Genomic DNA, 22,916 nt, shown 5'->3' with positions numbered 1-22,916 from the left:
CAAAGGTCAGAAAGGAAGTCAGAGGCTTGATTGTACTTCCTTTCTTCACTTTTTGGATTGGCAGGAAACAGGAAGCCGCTGCTGCCCCGTGCCAGTGGGTGGACCAGCAAAACACACGCACACACGCACACACACACGTTTGTTTTACTATTTTGTGGGACCATCTCATTGACATAATGCATTTGCTAGCCCCTCCCGCTAACCCCAAGCATGAAAAATGATTGGCTACCAACGTTCCTTACCTTAACCTCAACCACAACCCAATTCAAAGCTAAACTCTAAAACCAAATCTTGACCCTCAAAAAGAGGTCTGAACTTGTGGGTACCAGCAAAATGGCCCCACATGGACGGGTGGGCCCCACATGGACGGGTGGGCCCCACATGGACGGGTGGGCCCCACAACTCTGGGAAATTTCCAAAAGTTGGCCCCACTATGTGATAAAAACAAGACCACACACACACACACACACACACACCATGTTGTGTGTTAAAAGAAGTGCCATCATTATTTCATGTTTTCTTTTCCTTGGAAGAATTTTCCTTTCAAAAGACAAACAAAAACGTGAATTATTTTGAACAAAATCATTTTTTCAATGTTAAAAAATGATGTTCATGTCACATGAATGTGTTGAGAAAAAGATTTTGGAGTGTGTGTTTTTGTGTCTTTGATTTGACAAATGACTTCCTGCTGCAAAACATTTACAAGCCAACTTGTTGCTTCCCGCACACACATTTTTTTTTTTTGCTCAACAGCTGCTACACGAAGTGTGCGTGTGCATGTGTGTGTGTGTTATTTGACCTGTTTGACTTCCTGTTGATTTTTCAATCTTTTGCGAAGTCAACTTGTTAACTTTTTATTAGGATTATTATTTAATCCTTCTTATGTCAAGTTGTGACTTCCTGCAGCTTGCCGGTCACATGATCATTTTTCATAAACACATTGGACGTCTGCATTCGTGTGTGTGCGTGTGGTTGCGTGTGCGTGCGCACTTTCATGAGAGAAAAGAGGCCTTAGCTTTCCCGTCATCACTCAAACTTTTTATCTTCCACTTTGACTTTCTTTTCTTCTTGTCATAACACACACACCGCAATAAAGTCATGATGGACGCGTCACGCATGACAAGGAGGAAGTGCACGTGAAAGGAGAACACACACACACACACACACACACAGGGCCATAAAATACACACTCACACAGCTGTCATCACTTGGTCACCCTCCGCGACCTTTGACCCACACCCAAACTTTTTCCCAGCTCGTCGGTTGACAGTCAACCGTGTGTGCGTGTGTGCGTTTGCACGTTTGTGTGTTTTATGTTTGTGTTCTTTAAGTCTTGTGGATCTATTTTAGCATTTGAGCTAATTGCTTTCATAACTTGCTAAATGTTAGCATAGCAACTGTTAGCACGTTAGCATTTAAAGCAGCACTTTTGTTTTTCTTTGTTGTTGTCCAAAATGAGGAGAAGACAAACGTCCGCGGACGCCGCCAGCGAAGCGCCGGTCGTTGGTTTTTCTTCTTTCCCTTCCTCCACATCAGGCTTCCTCCTTGCATCCGCCTCCCGCTGACCTTTGACCTCGGCCTCGGTGGGAACGGCGCACAGACCAAGAATGGCCGTGACGGTCACGAGGGCAACGCGCCACCGCGCATGTGATGACAATAACAGAACACACACCTGCCAACGCCAGGGTCATGTTAGTGAACAAAAACGAACCAAAACTATTAAAATAAAAATGCTTTTTTTAAAAACAAAAACTAACTGAAAGTACATTTTATGTTCACTATAATGATAGCAAAAATGTCCTTTGTTTTAGTCTTTGGTCATTAATTGAATGCATGAGCCTTAAGCTAGCTCGCTAGCATCAATGGCTAAAGCCAAACTGTGCTTTTTGCTCTCTGGACTCGCATTTGACACCTCGAAGCACAAGAAACATCCAAATAAAACATTTCATCCAAAACTAAGCATTTTTTAACTAAAACTAATAAAAACTAATAGAACCACCCTGGGAACGAATTAAAACTCACTAAATATAAAAAAACAAAACTCAAAACAAAATAAAAACTAACTCAAATGAAATTTCAACACTATAATAACCGTGGTCCACACACACACACACTCGCGCGCGCACACACACACAAAGTTGAGCCAAACTTGCTTTTGATCGTTTATTTATGAAAATAAAAGTGTCTTACGTTTGTTAAATACACGTTGAGCAGCAATTAAATACAACTGTACATACATTGCATCGTCTTAAATTAGCACACACTCACTCGCACGAATGACACACACACGCATACATGGATTTTTGGTATCAAAAGATGATGATGATGATGATGATGATGAAGGCCAAGTGGCTGGAAAGGCACTTGTTTGTCTGCGCGCGCGACCGCCGGTCCGATGTCGACGCTTTCGAGCGAGCGCCGATGATTGCGTTGCAGTCGGCGCGCGTGTCGCGGTCACGCCCCCTAGAGCATCCCGTCCGTATTGCGGACGGCGCCGCGACGCTGATTGAAAAAGTGCAAATGATGCAAAACATTCAGTCTTTGCTTTCCTTCCTCCGCTGCTTGTTCTCGTTCCCGATAAACAGAAGGTCGTTTGAACGCAACAAAACTTGCTCCCTTTTTGTGCCTGCTGAGCAAAAAAGAAATTTTCTTCCGTCGTCTTCGTCCAAATAAAAAGCAGACGGACAGAACGTCAAACCTGGAAGGAAAAAAAAGAAGAAAAGATGGCAGTGAAAATTTGTAAAAAGTTACAAAGAAAGTGTGAACTTTTTAAAAACTTCTTTCCTTGTCAAATGTAAGGTCAGTTTTTCCCCAGAGTACAAAACTTGAACCTCCAACATCAGGCATTTTCTGAAAACGATTTGATTTCTAGAAAAAAATAACTTTTTTTTTTTTTTAATCTTGAAAACAACAAAGAAAAATTCTCCACCTTCAAATAAGGTTACTTTAGTTTAAAAAAAAAAGTTACAATAGATTTTGGACTTTTTATTCCAGTTTTTCTGACTTTATTTTGAGTTTGGTTTTCTTAAAATTAATTTCCAGAGTGAGTTTGTTAGTTGGCATTCATTTGATAGATTTTTTTCCAAAATGTGTCATTTAAGTTTTTATTAGTTTTAGTACGAGTTTAAGTTTTTTAGAAATGTGTGCAAAAAACACAACACATCACGTTAAGAATTGTGTAGAAAACCTCTAGAAAAATATTGAAATAAAAGAAATGCAAATATGTGCTTTGACGATTCCCTCGTGATCTTTTCTACCTGCGAGCTACGCAAAACATGGCCGCCTCATTCAGCAGCCACGAATCAAATCGTCTCCAATACTTTGCATTGAAGTTGTGAACGCGGGACGGTGGCCCATCCCGTCCCGTCCCGTTCCGTCCCGTCCCGTCCCGTTCCGTCCCGTCCCGTTTGATAAGTCAACAACTTGTGAACGTTTGCTTGAATTCTTGTTGTCCCGATTGGATGGCGTGATGGCAAATCAGCCGATTTTCACACGATCGCTATCGGATGAAAATGACCCTATTGAGCAATTTCCCCCATTTCTAAACAATACGAGGTTTTCATGTTTACTGGATTCAAACCATTGCTGACTTTGAGCCATAAAAAAAAGTTGTGATGTTGGGATACCTTCATCAGAATTTAAAAAACTGAGACCATTTGGAGCAGTCGTTTTTGTCTTGGTGACGCATTGCCGGGGAATCGGATCAAGACCCGGAATGGGCAGGAAGGTCCAAACAATCGACTTGGACAAAAAAAAGAAAAAGTCTTTGCAGCCAGTTTTCCTTTTTGTCATATCTGAAGGCCCAAGAAAAAGGGAGCACTTTTCGACACGTTTCAAAGTGACAAAACAAAAAAGTGCTTTCACTTTTGTTTTCTTAAAAGTACTTTGGATTTGATTTTGTTCACGTAAAAGCGTTTGCGTTAAGAAAAATAACCTTGCTGCAAGCCAAACGAAACCTCAACCGAAAAACCGGTTAAGAAAAAAGCAAAGCAAAAAGCAAAAGTACGCGTCTGACTTGAGAAGCGTTTGCAAAAAGGTCGACAGTTTGCGCTGCGTTGCGTACCTCGGTGGCGAAGACGAAATGCTGCTCCGGCTGCTCGCCGCCCACCAAAACGTCTTCCAGCAAACTCGCAGACTCGCACTTGATCCTGAAGGACACGCGGACATTAGGACGACAAACAATAACAAGCAGGTGAACAAACATCAACATTTCGATCCTTTTGGATTTTACTGACGAGAGAAGAAAAAAACTCAACTCGAGAGTCCAGATCTGTTCTATCGTGAAGTGTTTTTTGGGGGCAGAAATATATTTAGATACATTTGGGGACATTTTAGCATTTTATTTATGTCTTGGGGACGACGTAAGTTGCTGTGTTTTTTCTGTTATTAAGAAAAAAAATATTTGTATTTAATAAAAAAAATACATTTTTTATGACACATATTTTCAATAAAACTATCTTAGTTTGAAGTCATATGTAGAAAATGGATTTTTAAAAGAAAAAGTGGAAGGAAATCCATTTTTAAATAATCAAGTTCATTGATTGATTGTTTTGCTCATTTCATTTTGCCGCCTCCTGCCCAAAGCCGGCTGGGATAGGCTCCAGCAGCCCCCGATAGGCTCCAGCAGCCCCCGATAGGCTCCAGCAGCCCCCGATAGGCTCCAGCAGCCCCCGATAGGCTCCAGCAGCCCCCGAACCCTTGTGAGGACGAAGCGGTTTAGAAAATGGATTTATTGCATGCACTTTTTATCTCAAGAGTAACATTTCATGTATTGGGAGAAATTTTTGCACAATAATGCTTGTGATGTTATGACAAAAGTTATTTATTTATTTATTAATTATTATAAAAGTTATTTCTTTTTAATTGAGGGTCAAACGCGCTGACCCCAAATCAGCGTCTCGTGTACTTGAGTATCATTTGCTGCCTTCACCAATTTGCGGCCAATCATTGTTGGCGTGAACAAAAGCAAAGAATGCAGATTGGAAAAGTGTGCGCACCTGTAAAAAAAAAAGAAAAAAAAAAAAGGAAAAGTGTGCGCACGTTTTGCATCCATCTTGAAAATGCCGCTCGCTCTTTTCGAGCCTTGTTTTGATTTCTCGACTTTCTTTTCAAATCTCTTCAACTTGGAAGGAATTTACCTGTCCAACTTGTTGCTGCGTTGCCCCTTGGCCAGGTTGTAGTCGGTGGCCATTTTGTTTTTGAAGACGGCCCCAGCGTTGGCTCCGCCCCCGCCCAGCGCCGCATCCTTATTGGACACTTTGAGGGGGCCCGCCGGCAGCGGGAAGTTGTCCTTGGCCGCCGATCGGTTGTTGATGGCCTCCAGGTCGTTCTTGACCAACGCCGAGGCGGCCGCCAGCTGCCGGCCCCGCCGCAGTTGCCGCGCCACGAAGACGGCGCCGGCCGCCAGCAGGCTCAGCGTCACCACGGCCAGCACGCAGGCGGCGGCCAGCGCGGCGGGGAAGGCGTCCTCGGGGAAGGCGTCCTCGCCGGACGGCGGCGCCGGCTGGACGGCGTACTCGCAGCGCGCCCCCATGAATCCCGCCGGGCACTGGCACACGGGCCCCGAGAAGTGAGTGAAGCAGCGGCCGCCGTTGAGGCACGGGAAGCGCTCGCAAGGGCTGGAGCGCAACGAGCAGTCCTTGCCGGCGAAACCCAGCGCGCACGTGCAGGTGAAGTCGGCCACGCCGTCGGCGCACGTGCCGGCGTTCAGGCAAGGGTTGCTGGCGCAGTCGTCCACGTTGGTCTGGCAGCGAGGGCCCGCAAATCCCGCGCGGCAGCGGCACGCCACCGCGCCCGCACTCGAGCCCGAGTCCACGCACTCGCCACCTGCGCGGCAAGCACGACAAAAGACACATTAGCTTAGCGCGTTAGCCTTCACAGACGGCGTCAAAACACGCTAGCATCGCACATTAGCCTTTACAAGCACCTGAAAACAAGTTCCATGAAGAAGCTCACCTTGAATTGATTCGATTCTTTGACGTCAAATGAGCCTTGCAAAAAAACATCCATAAAAGATGCGAGCTTGCAGGTGACGTCAAAAACACATTTTCCACGTGTTTGCTAGGCTTCACAAACACGTCCGTTTAGCACATTCGCTTTCATGAATGAATGTTTTAGCACATCAAGATGACAAAAGCTCGCTTAAAACAATTGTTTTAGCGCCTTGTTTAAGACCTTGGACGAAGATGTCCACCTTACGAAATGTCTTGCCTCGCCCCAAAAGAATACGCAAAAAGCGTCTCCGTGTTACATGTCGCCGGCCCCTCGTGTACGCAAGGTCTCGTCCCGGCGACCCATCGTTTTCATTTTCTTTTTTTTTTTTTTAAAGTCCAGTCGGGCATGCCAATCACACATATGTGATGTCATAGCAATTCATATGATAAACCAATTTAAAAAAGAAGAATAATTGAACGTAAATTCCTTCCTCTTTACTTTCACACGTGCGTTCTCGTCCGCATTTAACGGCCAGCAGGCGTCTTGACCAGAACCGCAACCACGACCAGGTTGGATGCTGGTGACTAAATGGACGGTTGAACCCAGGTAGCATTTAGCATTAGCTAAGGTAATGACACAACCAATAGCCATCAGTGAGCCCGAGTGCAGATAGACGGAAATACGCCAAGCCAGGACAGGCCAGGACAGGCCAGGACAGGACAGGACAGGACAGGCCAGGACAGGACAGGACAGGACAGGACAGGACACAGCGAGCTCACTCACTCACGTCAGCTATCCAATTATTAAGAGGCCTAATCGTGATGGATGATGACGTTGGCCTTAACAAATATCTTTAAAAACATGATGATTTCATATATTAGCCTTTCAAAACACCTTGAAAACGTGCAATGTTAAGATGTTCGCCTTAAAAAAACAAAAAGGTGTTCGTTGCACACGCGAACCTTCACAAACAGCTTGAAAACACAAACAAAATCTGTCAACGTAGCACAATAGCCTTCAAAACACGAGCTTAGCACATCATCTGCCAAAAGCAAACTGTAAACATGTAAACAAACATCTTCAAAACATGTGAGGTCAAAAAGTATCTTTTAAAAACATGTTAAGTGATCAGACTATCAAAACACATTCGATTAAAAGGTTGGCCTGGAAAGAAAGATCTCTTGAAATCCGATTGGATGAGCACATTCGCTTTCAAAGCACTTTCCAAACAAGCTACAAGCTAGCTTGGATGTTGGCCTTGGAAAATATCTTTAAAGTTTGCAAAATGAGCATAAAGACCCTCAAAGACACGAAGCGCTTCATAACGAGATGGAAGACCAAAATGCTTCTTTTGATTTGGACAAAATAAGAGCGCATACGCCAAATACGCGCTCCCAATACATTGCAATGTTGATAATACATTTTGCAATGTCTGAAAGGCAACAACAAAGGATCCCCCCCCCCAAAAAAAAACACTTCAAAGGACTCTCTTGCATAAAAATGACCATTCAAGGGCGTCACATAACTCACGCAAGAACTCACTCGAAATGTGAACATTATTATTTCCTGCATATCGCTATAAATCCCCAAAAAGAAAAACCGTCACAACTACTCAAGTTGTAGGAGAGGAAAGCAGAAGACTCAAATAAGCCTTCCAGAAGTGATTGATAATCAATCGATCATTGATTTCATTCAAGAAAAAGACAATATAAAGCAATATTCAAATTCAAAGTCAAGTCAAAGGAATGAAACGAGACAGAAAGAAGTGAAACTCGTTTTGTCTGCTCCTAATCAACGCAAAAACACAAAAACAACACAAAATGAATGCCACTTTCAGTGTAACAATACAAAAGAATTCACCTGCGTGTTTTTGTGCTGTCAAAATCTCTGCAGTCATTTGAAGAATCATTTGGGTTTGTAAACGAACATCAATAAATGAATACAAAGCCCAACGTTGGGCCCGCAGGCCGCCATTTGCCGATCCTTAATCCACAAGGAATCCAGTTGTGTTTAGCACGCTGCGCACTCGTTGCCCGGGTATTATTGGACATAACAATCTGGTTTCGCATCGCTGCCCTTGTTGCCTTGGTGGTCTCAATCCCGCTGGCATAAATCCAGCGCTGCTCGGGCTAGCTCAAGCTAGCGACACGCGGCTAACCCGTTGGAGTCAAACGATTTGGGCTAGCTCAAGCTAGCGACATGCGGCTAACCCGTTGGAGTCAAACGATTTGGGCTAGCGACATGAGGCTAACCCGTTGGAGTCAAACGATTTGGGCTAGCTCAAGCTAGCGACATGCGGCTAACCCATTGGAGTCAAACGATTTGGGCTAGCTCAAGCTAGCGACATGCGGCTAACCCGTTGGAGTTGGAGTCAAACGATTTGAGTCTTGCTTTGCATTTTGGTGTGCGTGTTTGGTGCCATGTTCAGCTTCAACACAATTTGTCTGTCCGTCGCTCTCTTGTCGCCTTTCGTCGGCTTCCTTCAAAGCGCACAACAAACTCCTTTTCGCAAACGACACGTCCACGTCCACGTACGGCCATTAAGTGTCTTCGAAGCGCGGCTTTACTCGCCAGATGAACAAACGAACGCGTGGCTGCCATCGACACAAGCAGACGCGGAGCACCGCCGTTCGCAATACCATCAATCCACAAACCAGCAAATCAATCGACTATTTTCATGGTTTGGAGCCGTTGTTTAACTTGAAATGGTCCAAATCCTCATTTCAGCCTCTCAATATTTCTCTCCCATTTCTGTAATAACTGATGACATTTTCTGCTGACTCAAAATGAGACATTTGCAAACTTGATTCATCCTCAACTTATGGATAATTCAATTAAACAATAATTGTTGTGATCATTGATTTAGCGTTTTGAAACTTTCTTTAAATGAAGCAATTGTTCAAGTGGTTGAAATGTGTCACCAACAGTCTCAACAGTAAAGATGCGATTTTTGTAATCCTGTAAGAACGCAGACTGCGTCGAATCAAAATAAAACTTTTGCTAGCATCGTTTGCAACGATCTGCCTTTTGATGACTTTGGAAAACAATCATCATCATTTAGCCGGATTTTTTTGGACATGTTAAGTTGCAAACTAATAACGGAATCGTGATCTATTCATGGGGAAAAATGACCTGCATTTGAATTTGTAGCCGTTTTTAAAGCGTAGTCGCGCAAACTCGTAGCCGTCTTTGAAGTCAAAGATGGCCGAGGACGTCCTCGGTCTTTTCTCTTTGTTGTTTCTTTGCTTTGGTTGAAGCAGTAAACAACAACAAATATGTGGCCATGAATCAAAAAGTGGGTTTCAAATGTGGTCCAATGATGTGAATGGCAAAAGGCGGAGCTTACGAAGCGGCATCACGCGGACAGAGTTAGACGTGGGTCAGCTGACACATCAACAAAAACGTCATTTTTGGGTACAAAGCCGACGCGTTTCTTTCACCTCAAAAACACGTTAGCTTAGCATCTCAGTGTTAAAAAAGCAAAGCCTTTGTTGCCTTAAAAGCATTAGCATTTGCTGCTTGCAAAACTGGGACCAACATCTCCTGCTAAAACACAAATGATATGACGGTGCCGTCTTAAATCAAAGACCCCCACAAATGTTTTAGTAGCTGTCGGCCAACCAGCCATCTTGAATTAAGTAGTTGAAAATCCCAAGCATGTCAAGACGTCTCCTTTCTCTCACTGAAACTTCCTCTGACTTCCGTGTTTTCATGCTGGCTCCTCCCACCAAAAATGGGCTCCATACCACCGACTTCACACTTTGAACAACAAATTTCAATTCTGAATTTTTGGTCAAATCAAATATTTCGGTGTAATCGTTCACATGACATAATAATCGCGACTTCAGTCTGTCTGCTGCGTGAACCAAAACGTGTCCGCAAAGTGACCCGCATTTGTAATGTCGAGCTTGTCAAGGCCACGGACTGAAGTTTTTTTCAAGTCTGTCGTCGGGCATCTTTTTAGGGAGCAAAGATAGAAGTTCAGGAGCAGGGTTCAAGTTGTTCTATCATGCTGTAGAAAGGAGGAGAAATGGAGGAGCGATCGTGAAGAAGGAGTTTGTCAGGAACGTCCTGGCGGTAAAAAGAGTGTCGGATGGAGTGATGAGCCAGAAAGCTCGGAACGGAAGCTGTGACGATCCATGTTGTGGGTGGGAACGCGCCACGGGTCGGACGGGAGATGGAGGAGAAGGAAAACTTAAAGGAAATCCCGAGAAGTGAGAGAGTCGTCATTGGTGCATGTTGGTGCAGGAAACACAGGTGATGAGGAGGTGATGGGCAAGTTTGGCATCCTGGGGCCTCGGGTACGAAGACTTGCGTGGCTTTCATGCTAAAACACGCCGTACGGCATTTCCAGAAAACGTCGCACGCATTCAAAAATCCACATGTGCCAATCCAAGCACATCTCATACATCTCGATCAATGCAGAAACGTTACCAGACTCCGCCCTCGCCACGCCCGTACATAAATATGCAAATGAGTATAAAGAGGCTTCGCGGGTGGGAATGATTACAACGCATGATAAGATAATCACATTATGAAGCACAAATGAAAAAAAAAACGATATGAGCTGGAGACACAAAGTAGAGGCCCGAAAAACGGATTTTTGCCAGACTGTCTTCGGAAGTCGATAACAACCTCCGTGGTCAAAGTGCAGTCGGCGTCTCACGGCCGTCGCCGCCAGTGGCTGAAAGCTGAAGGGGCGTCAGATTGTGATCGCCGAGGCTTGAAGGGAAATTGAACACAAAAATATGGCAGCATCGACTTCGACTCGCCAACGGCTAAAAAGCAAGAAAAAAGAAAAAGAAAAACGTGCGTACGCCAGCCAAGGAGTTGCCGTCAAGCACCGCAACATTCCCACGCTCGTTTCACTCTCGAACATCTGAACGTGAGAGTGGAGAAGCGCGTAGGCCACGTTTTTGTGCGTACTTCGTACACGAGGCCCCGGGAGAGGACGCAGAAGGACACATGATGCTTGGCTTTGCAAAAAGAATGACAATGGCGGTCGTGAATACTTTCTTCCAGAAGAGGCGGCAACGTAAGGTGACCTTGGAGGTCGGAGTGCACACGTAGGAAAGATCTCGTGTAGACGGCGTCATCTGAAGGAGATCAGCGACGGCAAAGTAGCGGGAGGTGAAAGTGAAGGCAGAGGACGCTCGTGCGTAGGATGAGGAAGACAAAGACGGCAAAGGCGGAGCAGAGGACGAAAGGGTGGAAGCTGAAAAAGGAAGCGTGGGACGTAAGACTTTCAGGAAGGAGTTGAGACGGGAGGAGCTTCCAGAGGACTGGACAACCACAGCAAATGTGATCAGACAGGACAGTCCTTGGTATGTCATCTGGAAGGAAAGGAGACTTGCTGGTGGAATGAGGAGATGCAGACGTGGATCCAGAGACAGAGGTTAGCCAAGAAGAAGTGGGACACGGAGAGGACGGAAGAAAGTAGACAGGACGAGAGGACAGGGAAACGCAGCGGAAGGTGAAAGTAGGAGTGGCAAAGGACAAACAAGGTCGCTTACGATGACTTGGATGCTCGCTTGGACAGGAAGGAGGGACAGACGGACCTCTACTGGTTGGCAAGGCAAAGAGACAGAGATGGGAAGGACGTGCTACAGGTTCGAGTAATAAAGGATAGGGATGGAGGTCAGATGCCAGGAGTGCGATGGGAAGATGGAAAGAGTACTTTGAAGAGTTGATGAATGAGGAAGATGAGAGAGAAGCAAGAGCAGAAGAGGGGACGGTTGTGGACCAGGAAGTAGCAAAGATGAGTAAGGACCAAGTGAGAAGGACATTGAAGAGGATGAAGAGCGGAAAGGCACTCGGTCCTGATGATAAACCTGTGCAGGTATGCAAGTGTCAAGTGACTGACTTTCGACAAGATCTTAGATGCTGAGAAGATGTCTGAGGAATGGACGAGAAGTCTGCCGGCTGCTGGGCTCATTTTGAAGAACCAGGGAGACGTGCAGAGGAAGAAAGCCAATGAAGCGGTGGGAAAGAGTAGTTGAAGCTAGACGGAGGGCAGAGGTCACCATTTGTCAGCAGCAGGTTGCTCTCATGCCAAAAAGAGAACCACAGATGCAGTATTTGCTTTGGGATGTTGATAGAAAAGTAGTCAGAAGGAGCTGCATTGTGTCTTTGTAGATCTGGAGAAAGCTTACGACGGCTGCCCAGAGAGGAAAAGTGGTTTTGTATGAGGAAGTCTGGAGCGGCAGAGAAGTATGTTCGAGCGGTGCAGGACGTGTCTGAGGACTGCTAGACAGTGGGGAGGTGTGACGGAGGAGGTCAAAGTGGAGGTGGGACTCTGAGCCCCTTCTTGTTTGCCGTGGTAATCAAAAGGACGACAGACGAGGTTAGACGGGAATCTCCGTGGACTCTGAAGTTTGCAGACAACATTGTGATCTGTACTGAGGGCAGGGAACGGGTGGGGGACAAGCTCCAGGGGTGGAGGACAAGCTCCAGGGGTGGAGGTTTGCCCTGGAATGAAGGTGAGCCGTAGCAAGGCGGAGTATCTGCATGTGAATGGGACGGACCCGAGCGGAAGAGTCCGCTTACAGGGAGAAGAGACCAACATGTGGAGGAGTTGAAGTATTTGGGGGCAACAGTCCAGAGCAATGGAGAGGGTGGGAAAGGCTGGAATGGGTGGAGGAAAGCGTCAGGTGTGATAGAAGAGGTTCAGCTCAAAGGAAAGGAAAGGTTTAGCAAACTGTGGTGAGACCAGCCATGTTGTTTGGTCTGGAGACGAGTGCCACCGAGGAGAAGACGGGAGGCCGAGATGGAGATGCTGAGCTTCTCTTTGGGAGAGACCAGGATGGAGAGAATCAGGAAGGAGGACATCAGAGGGACAGCTCACATGTGAGAGGCTTTGGAGATCAAGGCAGAGATGGTTTGGACGTGTCCAGAGGAGAGACAGGAAGGATGCTGAGTTTCCAAATGCCAGGCAGGAGGTCTAGAGGAAGACCAAAGAGGAGGTTTACGGATGTAGTGAAAGAGGACATTGGACGGAAGTTGGTGTGAGAGCAGAGGACGCAGAGGATGCAGAGGACGCCGAGGACGCCGAGGACGCAAAGGATGCAGAGGACGCCGAGGACGCCGAGGACGCCGAGGACGCAGAGGACGCCGAGGACGCCGAGGACGCAGAGGACGCCGAGGACGCAGAGGACGCCGAGGACGCCGAGGACGCCGAGGACGCAAAGGATGCAGAGGACGCAGAGGACGCCGAGGACGCCGAGGACGCAGAGGACGCCGAGGACGCCGAGGACGCAGAGGACGCCGAGGACGCAGAGGACGCCGAGGATGCAGAGGACGCAGAGGACGCCGAGGATGCAGAGGACTGGGTTCGATGGAGGCCACTGATTGGCTGTGGCGGCGCCCAAAGGAAAAGAAAAAGACTCGCATCCGCGGAATCCTCGTACCTCCAAAATCCGATCTAATGAATCTACAAAAAAAAAAAGTTTGTTCAGCCACTAAAATGAAGGAGCGAGAAATCTTTAGCTCAATATTTTCTAAGTAAAGACATGAAACAAACGGACTGAGCAGTGGTATCGATTTGTGAACAAATATGAAACGGACCAGATTGGATGTTTGAGCCCAACATTGCGGACAACAACAGTCCCATCGTCTTGATGTGTGAACCCGGGCTATGCTAACAATGTCATCAAGGCAAAATTACAGGGAATATTTTTGTCAGCCCTAATAACAAAACAATGTCATGAAAAACTGCAGGTATGGTGCTAACTAAGCTAAAGCTAACGGCACTTACAATTAAGTAGATGGACAGACACGGTCGGACGGACGGACGGACGGACGGATGCAGTATTTGTCTTATCCTCAAACATTTCTCAATGCATTTCACAACTACATTCATTTTTTGCCAATATTTGTGTCCAATATTTTCTTTTTTGTTCTATTTGGATAATTTTTTCAAAGTATATTTTTCATAGATTTTTTCTAAATATTTCATTTTTTGCCTCATATTTTCCTGAATGACGTAAAAAAAAAAAAGGTTTCCAGTAACCTCCAACAGGAGAAATCATTCCTGGGACCGCCATGAAATGCTACCTTATGTAAGTTGCTCCAAACGTTATTGGAACAATTTCTTTCTCCGAACATTTCAACCTAAGAACTTGCGACCAACCAAATTCAATACAATAGAATCCAATTGAATATTGATCCGCGGTTGCAAGCTGATGTGCCGCTTACACTAACAACATGGCAGCAAAAAGTCAGACAAGTCATTTATAGACGTACCCTAGGCATTTTCTGGCTCGAAGTCGCCACTTTTGCAACAACTCGACTTTCCCCAAAAGCAACAAATGAGAACAAAAGCCGAATGTCTTCATGATGTCAAAGCTCAAATGGACATTTCGTCCTTGCTTAAGGACGGATTTATCCACTTTGGACCCACAAATGTTTCCCCCCCCAAGGCCGCCTTGGCTTACCCGCACACTTGATACGGGAAAAGAGCACACCACAAGCTTTACGCAATGATGCATCACAATCGGATATTTGGCTTAAAATCGCGGACACGGCCGCGATCGGCTTTTCATTTGCTCAATCAATCAATCGGCTCTGCAATGGAAGACATCAGATGTTATAGTAAATGTTTATCAGTAGTTTTTGAATCATTATTTAGGGCTTCATTTTCCTTCCCCGTGTATTTGTATTTGCGTCAGTTATTTGTGAGTTTTTCACGGTTGGTGGTCCGGGCCAGTCCCTGCGGGATCCCTCGCAAATGGCGGCAGTCAAACTGAAGAGTAAATAGAAACGTTGTTGAAATCGATATATTCCTCCATCTTCTGATCTTTGTCAAATTTGGCCACAATCACACGGAAGCTTTGAAGTGGGCCAAAAATCGAGCAGTCGAGCGCACGGGTCCGACCCAATTACAGACGATTTTTCGGCTCCACTCACTTTGAGCGTTGTTGGCGCCAAGAAGAAGAAGAAGAAGAAGAAGAAGAGTGACGAGTGCACTTCGCCACACGCCAAAACAAGGTTTGGCTTGAAATGTTATTTTAAGAGCAACCAAAGCCCAAACTTTGTGATATTTTCAATGTGCGTATCTTCTTTATCTGCTGTTGTTCATGAGGGACGCAAAAGCTCACCGACCGTACGTTATCTTCAAAGTGCAAAGAACGGCAACGTGAAAAAGTTTCCATCCAGTGGAAAACAAACGTCCCGTCTTTCAACTTGACATGAATGCAAACGTGTCACAACAAGATTCCCGCTTGAGTAATAATAATAATAAGAAGAAGAAGAAGTCAACTTTTGCAATAAGACAGGTGAGGGGGCTGACATTTGAAGGCGTGCCTTCGCGTCTCTGACCCGCCCCCGATGGCGCCAGGCCATTTCGGAGAGTTCTTGTTTGGTAGCGTCGCATGTCACGACACCAACACGGAAATTTTCAAAGCCTTCCAAGCTTCCATCCATCAAAACATCACATCGACTGGCGTCGAGGGGCCGCCATGTTTGTGTCCGGGGGTGCGCATGGGAAATGTTGGTGTGGTTCTCAAATGAGCGCCAGACGTGCTTGTTTGGTTTGGTGCTCCTTTTTTCCGCTACCCACAAAAAGTGACGCTGTGGACGTGTTCTTTGGCAACGTTGATTAAATAATGATTTCTCATTAATATGAGTAAATACGTCATTTTAGTAACTCAACTTTTTTTGGTTTATTTTTAAGAAGATGGAAGGCTACACAAGTGGCAGCTTATTCAAACAATAGAATTGACTGAATTATAAAAATGAAAAAAAAATTAAAAACGACATTCAATTCACATTTAACCGTTTTTTCCCCCGTTTTTCTCCCGGCGCAGCGACCAATCTTTTTTGCACTCCAAATTGCTTTGGTGTGAAGATATTTTTGATGGCGCGTCAAAGCCGCAGCTCGTCAAGACTGAGACGAGCGTCTTGCCGGCGGCACCAGCGCGACCGTAGTGGTCTGCGGGCAGCCATCTTGGTCCAGTCGACCGCCGCGACGGTCGCTCATAACGTCGCAAGGCGCGACATCAAAAGAAAAGCTTAACAAGTGCGTCTTCCCAAGAGCAAAATGGCCGCAGAAAATGTGGATATTTTTAAGTAAGACTCAAGACCCACTTTTTCAATTTAGCTTTTAATTGATTACGACTTTTTTATTTTCAATTGTATTCTTTTTTTTTATTTATCTGTATTTCTTATTCTTTTATTGTCATTTAACCGATATCAAATCTTATTTTTTAGCCTTGTATACTTTTTTTTATCTCTTTTATTTTATTGATATAACTTGCTGTTATTTCTTTCATTTATTTATTATAGTGTTGCTCTTATATATTTTTTAGTACTCTTAGTTTTTATTTACTTACTTAGATGCACTTTTTAGTATGTGCTTTTATTCTATTTTATGATTTGGATGTTTTTGCGCTTGAGCGTTTCCTTCCTAAACGACGTTTGTTCAGTTTGCTCTGTGCTCACGTCTTGTTTTTTCTTCATCGGCTGGAAGGGAATCGTTGGTGTTTTTTGATTGTTTTCTTTTTCGTGAAGCAGCTTGTGTTGCTTTTAAAGCATGAAAAGTGCGATAGAAATCAAGATTTGATCGATTGCTGATCACTATCAAAGGGATTGAATTAGCTCAAGGCAGCGTTCCAGGCGTGAAGGACGGCAAGCAAAACCTGGCAAATAGCAATCGTAGGAAAGCGGTTCAAAAGGAAGCCACAGACCCGCCGGCACGTGCCGGGGCCCGCTCAGTGGAAGGGTTCAAGACAGGAAAGCTTCTTCTAATGCATGGAGGATTCCGTCCCAAGTCCAGCATCCTGAGGCGGTACACCAAGTAGGAGGCCAAAGACTAGAAGGTGTCCAGGAGGAAACAACAGGCCTCCAAGAAAATAGAATAGAGGAAGGCCTCCAGGGAACACTTGTTTAGGGAGTGTCTCAGGCATCAGAAGGAGCCAGATGGACGCTCATGAAAATACAAGCCTCTGCATGCAAGACATCAAGAAAACATACGAGTGGCTGGAAAAGGCTGGACTGAGACACATTACGGAGGGACTAGAGACAGATTAGTCATGTGACTCATCAAAGTAGTTCCCTACAATATCAAACTGGAGACGCTCTAATGTGATCATCTTGGGAAAGACGGGACATTCGGTACAAAGTCGAAAACATCCTGCAATTAAAAATGTATGTGTTAGCCTTTGTGCTGATGTAAACATCTGTAAAATCTGCTGGCGACGCGTCTGTTCGCGTGTTTACAAAAAGCAGCGCTGGCCGGCGTCCATGTTTGTGCTGGAATGTCGCAAGACACGGGCGGCGTTTGTTTGTTGTTTGTCAGGAGGGAATGTTTTGGAGACGGCCGATAAAAAAATGCACGTGCCCGAGGGGAGATAACGATCGGGTAATGCGGTCGTTTCACGCTCTTGTTTGGGCCGGCGCTGGCGGCGCTGCTCATTTCCTGATTAGCCGCCGTCTTGTCTTAGCTTTAACTGGAAAGGAACTGAATGGAAAAAGAAACTTTTGTCGGACAAACATGACAAACGGCGGCTGATGTGACCTGATATTGACTGGTGACCGATCCATTGTTTGTCTGGATCAGGAGTGTCTCAAATCCGGCCCGGGCGGAGCTTGCAACTCGCCCTCCATTTTTCAGCTAAAATCACTTATGACGTGTGTGTTTTGGGCAAAGGAGGGTCTTGTTTAGGCCGTGCGGGTGAGACGCACCCGGCAACGACCACTTCAAATACATTTGACTTACGAAATAGGAACAACTTTTCTCTTTCATGCCTCGCGAATGAAAATGTTTCGGTTTCTGAAGCTAAAACGTTTTCCTTCACTTTCTGCCGTCTGCGTCACGATCGGATTTGTGAACATTGAACTAAGATATGCTTAAGTAAGCTTGAAAAAATGTCATCTTATTAGCGACGACGCTCACGCTTGTGCTGAATTCATCACGTGCGCTTTCCTTTGATGCGCACGTCTGGGTGCGGGTACGAGCCGGGTCATGAGCAAGAGCGACAACCCGTGTGTGCTGCCGCTGCTGCGTTGCCAACCTAGCGAGAGTTTGGCTATATTTAGCCACTTTTCCGTACGGAAGTGTGGAACTGCCCACGTGTGGCGATATCGGTCAAAAGTTCTGCAAAGTCGTTGCAAGGTGTCGCCTTCAAACAGGCTCCAAAGTTGCTTGAACTCAGCAGTAAAACCTTGGCTAAGTGCTAAAAACATGACCCCCCCCCCCCCCCATAATGCCACAGTATATTGACTTGTGCACGTAGCATTAAGGGAAAAAATGCTATGTACTGTATTTGGCATTTGGCCTCCATTTTCCAAAGACGTTTCCAAAGTCCAGTCAAAAATATTGACTCCGCTTTGGCAGTTCCACGTTTCCATATTTCGAACCTCTCATTCTTCCGAAAAGACATGAGCAGAAAGGACAAGAGTGCTTGTAATGTTCGCAAAATTCTTATTTCCTGCACGGTAGAGCGACGGAGGCCAACATTTGTGTTCGAGTGTATTAAGAGTCAATAATGTTGCGACCATCGGACTGAAAATCACAATTTGGTCAATTGGATGTTTTTTGTTTGTTTGTTTACAAATTATTGACCAATTCAAAGTGTTGAAAATGACTTGCTGTCTTTGATGATGGACGTTTTGGGTTGACCAAACGTGCCGTCTTTGAAAAGTGATTATTATTGGCCAGACGTCAGCGATTTTGTACTTCCTGCTTTGACATTTTTGCAAGTCCTGACAAGGAAGTGCCGCCAATTTGAGTTTTTCTGCACATAATTAATGTTATCGTTTTCAAAGTTTTTAATGGCTGCTTGCACTTCATAATTGGCATCTGTGGATTTGCAGATATTTATTTTGTTTTCTTTCCATTTTTGAAGATTTTTTGGGGGTAAAACAACGCGTAGGTGTATTCTTGCTATTCCCAGCCCGGCCCCCCTCCTGCGGGGTCCACTCCACGCAATATGGGCTACTCGCATTTTTGGGGGTGGAAGCCGTCCTAATCCTTTTGCAGCCCAACTCGCCGATTTCCAATTTTGCTTTCACGGTGCGTTGGTGCGTCTCATTGCGCAAAAATGGAAGAAGAAAAAAGAAACGAGAAAAAGACAGCTGGCAACTCGCACCTGCACATTAAGAGATCTGATTTGCGCATGTCTTGCATTCTTACATGTTTTTACAATTGCAAAAACTCCAAACTGAATTCTTTGTGACCTCAACTCATTTTTTTCAGATCTTTTGGCCAAACGTTCAACACTGCTCAGGTAACTTTGACTTTTTTTTGCAAAATTCATCTGCAGTTTTGATGTCAAATCTTTCAATCATGAAACTTTTCATTTCATCCTGTGATCCGCTCGTGTTGCCAAATCGCAAATCTGGCAGCAAAATGCGAACACCAACTCCAGCACGGAACGCAAACGTTTGGAACGACGTGATCAGAAGGACAAAATCCTGTTGGGCAACTTTACAACTGACAAACGTGCAGAGGCGGCGGCGCCGTTCCTGCGAGATTTGCGAGTTGGCGAGGAAAGCCGAGAGAAATCGTCACTGACGGAACTTTGTTGTTGTTTTTGTCCAGATTCACATTCAGAGAAGAGAACAAACACTTCTGTAATTGCCGGTGCAAATATGCTCGCCAAACACGTCCTTGAAAATCGGATTTTTTTTTTCTTTTCCTGGTACTCCTCCTTTGTGACGTACAAACTGCTGGCTTTGCCGGAGGCAGGCGTGACGCAACCTTCGCCACAAGAAATGACATCTACAATCTATAAATAACGGATTCAAATACTCTCGAGGAAACGTTTTCATAGCATTTACGGAACTTCATTTTTTTTTTTTAAAGATCCTTAAGCCAACTTTTAAAATGATGCAAACACTGCGGGTTTAACGGAAACGGATTTCAATTGGAAAATTGGTTTGGATTTACCCAAATTGAATTGTCTTTTGTGAGCGACGCAGAGCGGGTCGAAATGTCTTTGATGTTGCGCACGCTTCCTTCTTTGAAATGAATTCGCTTGAAGAGTTTGCGCTTTGGCGAGCTTTTCATGCCGCCGCATACGAATGAACAGGACAAAAGCGACGTCCGTAACCATATCCAATTGATTTGTAATCCCACTCAATCATGTGGAAACAAATCCAAAATTGTGGAAACGTATCGAATGGTCTTTTCTGCACACCCGGCGGACAAACACATTTCAACACGTCTCATATATTGAACCAGAGCAGGAGTCATGGATCAGACCAAAATCTGAGGTGTCAAATCCAGGTCCAGAAAGTGGAAACCCAGGTGACGCAGGTGCTTCGACTCAAGCGGCAGGTAAAGGAGCTCCCCGTTGCCGCTTGAGTCGAAGCACCTGCGGCCAAAGGCAAACTCCGGCAGGGTTTCCACTTTCTGGACCTGGATTTGACACCTCTGACAAAAAAAGAAATCTGGTACAAACGGTGGTCCCGTTTTGCGATCCTGTGACGTGCTTAAAGTAAACAAATACCGTTTGTTTTTTCAAACTCACAAACTGAACTTATCGACAGACAATACAGCAACAATCCTGCTCAAAGATTTACACGATACGATGAAAAAACAGCCGGACTGAAGAGGATTTCATGTTCAGTCATCGTCAGCAAAAACTAGGCAGAGCGGAAATACTTCCTGTTTTCATTCTTCTTTCAAATGTACCGCCTCCATCTATCAGTCGGGCTCGCAAGCGTACTCACGCTTCACGTTTTTGCTTACACCGCAAAAGAAAAAAGTTGGCCAAGCGTTGGTTTGTATAAAAAAAAAAAAACCTTGTAGTGCAGTTTTTCATATAAAACAGCCACTCATGTCGAACACGCACACACAAAATCGCCCTCCATAAGCGGATTTTCCTTTTTTGTGCTCATGTATCTCATCCCATTTGATGAAATTGTCCATCCATCCATTTTCGGAACCACTTGACTTCCTGACAAGGGTCGCGGGGTTACTGGAGCCTTTCCAAGATGGCTGCGGGCAGCAGGCGGGACACGCCCTCAACTGCTTGCCAGCCAATCGCAGGGCACTCAAAGACCAACAAGCACTCACGCTCACAATCGCACCCGGGGACAATCCAGAGCGTCCTCCTGCGTTTGCATGTCTTTGGAATGCGGGAGGAAACCCGAGCACCCGCAGAAAAGCCACGCAAGCACTCGATGTCACGTCCTCGCCACTGAGAGACGGCGGACGCGCTAACCAGGCGGCCGGCGTGACGCATTCGATTGTTCTCATTGGAAATGGAAAACCTTGCCTTCATCTTGGGAACGATTTTCAACTTGCTAAAATTCAACATTCTCACCAGCCCAAATTTCAACAAAAGACGTTTGGCTCATTCAAGTCACATGCCAACATTTTGGATTCACCAAAAATTGGACATTTTCTTAAATAAGGTCCAGAAAAAATCGAATCAAATCGTCCCTATACAAACCAAATGACAGCCAACAAAACAGATTGTGGGTTTCATTCCAAATTTGAAATTCTCGTTCTGTGATCATTTCCAAGATGAATTGAATTGAAATGAATTCCAACTTGCTCAACCACACAAAAAAGTCACATTCATTCAGACATTTGTAAAAAAAAAACATTCATTACATTCCGTATCAATTCACATCCTTCGATTTCTTTCAACATCATTTTTCAGTATCATTTGACATCATTGAAAATCCTTCCACATTTCAATATTTTTCCTTCACATGCAATTTGTCCAAAAATGGCAAATGTCGACTTCGGTCTAAACGTGTCACAGTGGAATGAATTGATGCAAGAGGACTTATTGGGACATTTGACTCATGGAGACATTTTCAGCTGTAAAAAAGTTCATATTTGCTCCAGAATTCATTCTTTTTCACGTACCTTTAAAAACTGGCGACGGAAGATGACATCACGCGTGCTGAGGAAAAACGGAAGCACTAATTCCGGCTCAGCTGTTTTCTGGGTTTGGTCAGCAAACGGCGCCATGATTGGTCGTTACCCGTTTCCTCAGCACAGGTGATGTCATCTTCCGTTGACAGCAAAACGAGGTATGAATTGTTCGTGAAAAATAATGAAGTTTTGGACAAAATGTCTTCTTACTGTTGGAAATGTCTTTATGATACATCAAATTTCAACGGACACAAAGACGGATGCATGCAAAGATCTTCCCGTCTTTCTGCCGCACACGGTGAGTCACAGACGCTTGCAGTGTAGCGCCAACTACTGGCGAGGAGGACTTACGCCGCGACAGATTTTGGAGCCTTTAGCTAAACCTTCACAAGAACTCCAAATCTTGAAATAAGCCGGCCTTCGCCAAAACGAATTGTTTCCTGCCGTAAACACATTTGGACTTACGGATGCCAAAAGCGCCGCTCGTCTCCAGACAGCAACGCGACGCGTGCGCCAAATGCCGGCTGACTTGACGCAACAACAAGTTCTCATGTTTGCCAGCATCCTTCAAAATGCAAACACCCGAAGAAGACACTTACTGAATCGCTCGGCCTTTTCCGAAAAGCGTCCTCCCGCTCGTTCGACACGACTCGCAAACAGCCACAAAATGCTCTGAGGCGGCTCGTGTGCACGCGCAGACAGCAAAAGTCGAGCTCAAGCAAGCAGCGATCGTCTCGACGTCAACAAATCGCAACGAATCGGACGCGCTGTGATTTGAAAACATATTTGGTGGCATCGTTACATTTTTTCAGTCTTCATGCATGAGCTTCTGGGGATGATTTTAAAGTCGATTTATTTGACCGGAATCAGCACCTTTGAAAGCGTCACGCAGAAGTGACGTCATCGAGCAGCAGCCAATAGAAAAGCACCTTCAGATGACGGCGCTCACACGCCACAATTTGGCCTGCTTGACTTTTGCAGACGCCACAAACTTCCCAGCCACATCGGCGTCGTTTACAGCCACTCGTGGCCGCGTTCCAACACTCGAACCCCCACCCCCCCCGCGCGCTCCCGTCCATCCGCGTCTCAACTCTCCGAAATGCTTCCGACAACCGAGACGGACGCACCACGCACTCGCACCCGTCGGCGGGAA

General features: G+C 45.4%; 1 protein-coding gene across 1 annotated transcript in view; it reads right to left on the bottom strand.

The window, feature by feature from the left end:
* Window positions 1-2,149: 2,149 nt before the first annotated feature.
* Window positions 2,150-22,916, bottom strand: part of dlc (deltaC) — a 45,048-nt gene continuing 24,281 nt past the window's right edge. The window contains exons 8-10 of the mRNA XM_077565795.1: window positions 5,139-5,826; window positions 4,064-4,148; window positions 2,150-2,698 (exon numbers count right to left, since the gene is read on the bottom strand). Coding sequence (XP_077421921.1) covers window positions 2,693-2,698; window positions 4,064-4,148; window positions 5,139-5,826 — 779 coding nt within the window. The 3' untranslated portion in view covers window positions 2,150-2,692. The remainder of the gene's footprint in view (window positions 2,699-4,063; window positions 4,149-5,138; window positions 5,827-22,916) is intronic.

This window comes from Vanacampus margaritifer, chromosome 5 (genome assembly GCF_051991255.1).
Source record: "Vanacampus margaritifer isolate UIUO_Vmar chromosome 5, RoL_Vmar_1.0, whole genome shotgun sequence".
Lineage (NCBI taxonomy): Eukaryota > Metazoa > Chordata > Actinopteri > Syngnathiformes > Syngnathidae > Vanacampus > Vanacampus margaritifer.
The sequence above is the reverse complement of the archived record's forward strand: the minus strand, read 5'-3'. Positions and strand labels throughout refer to the sequence as shown.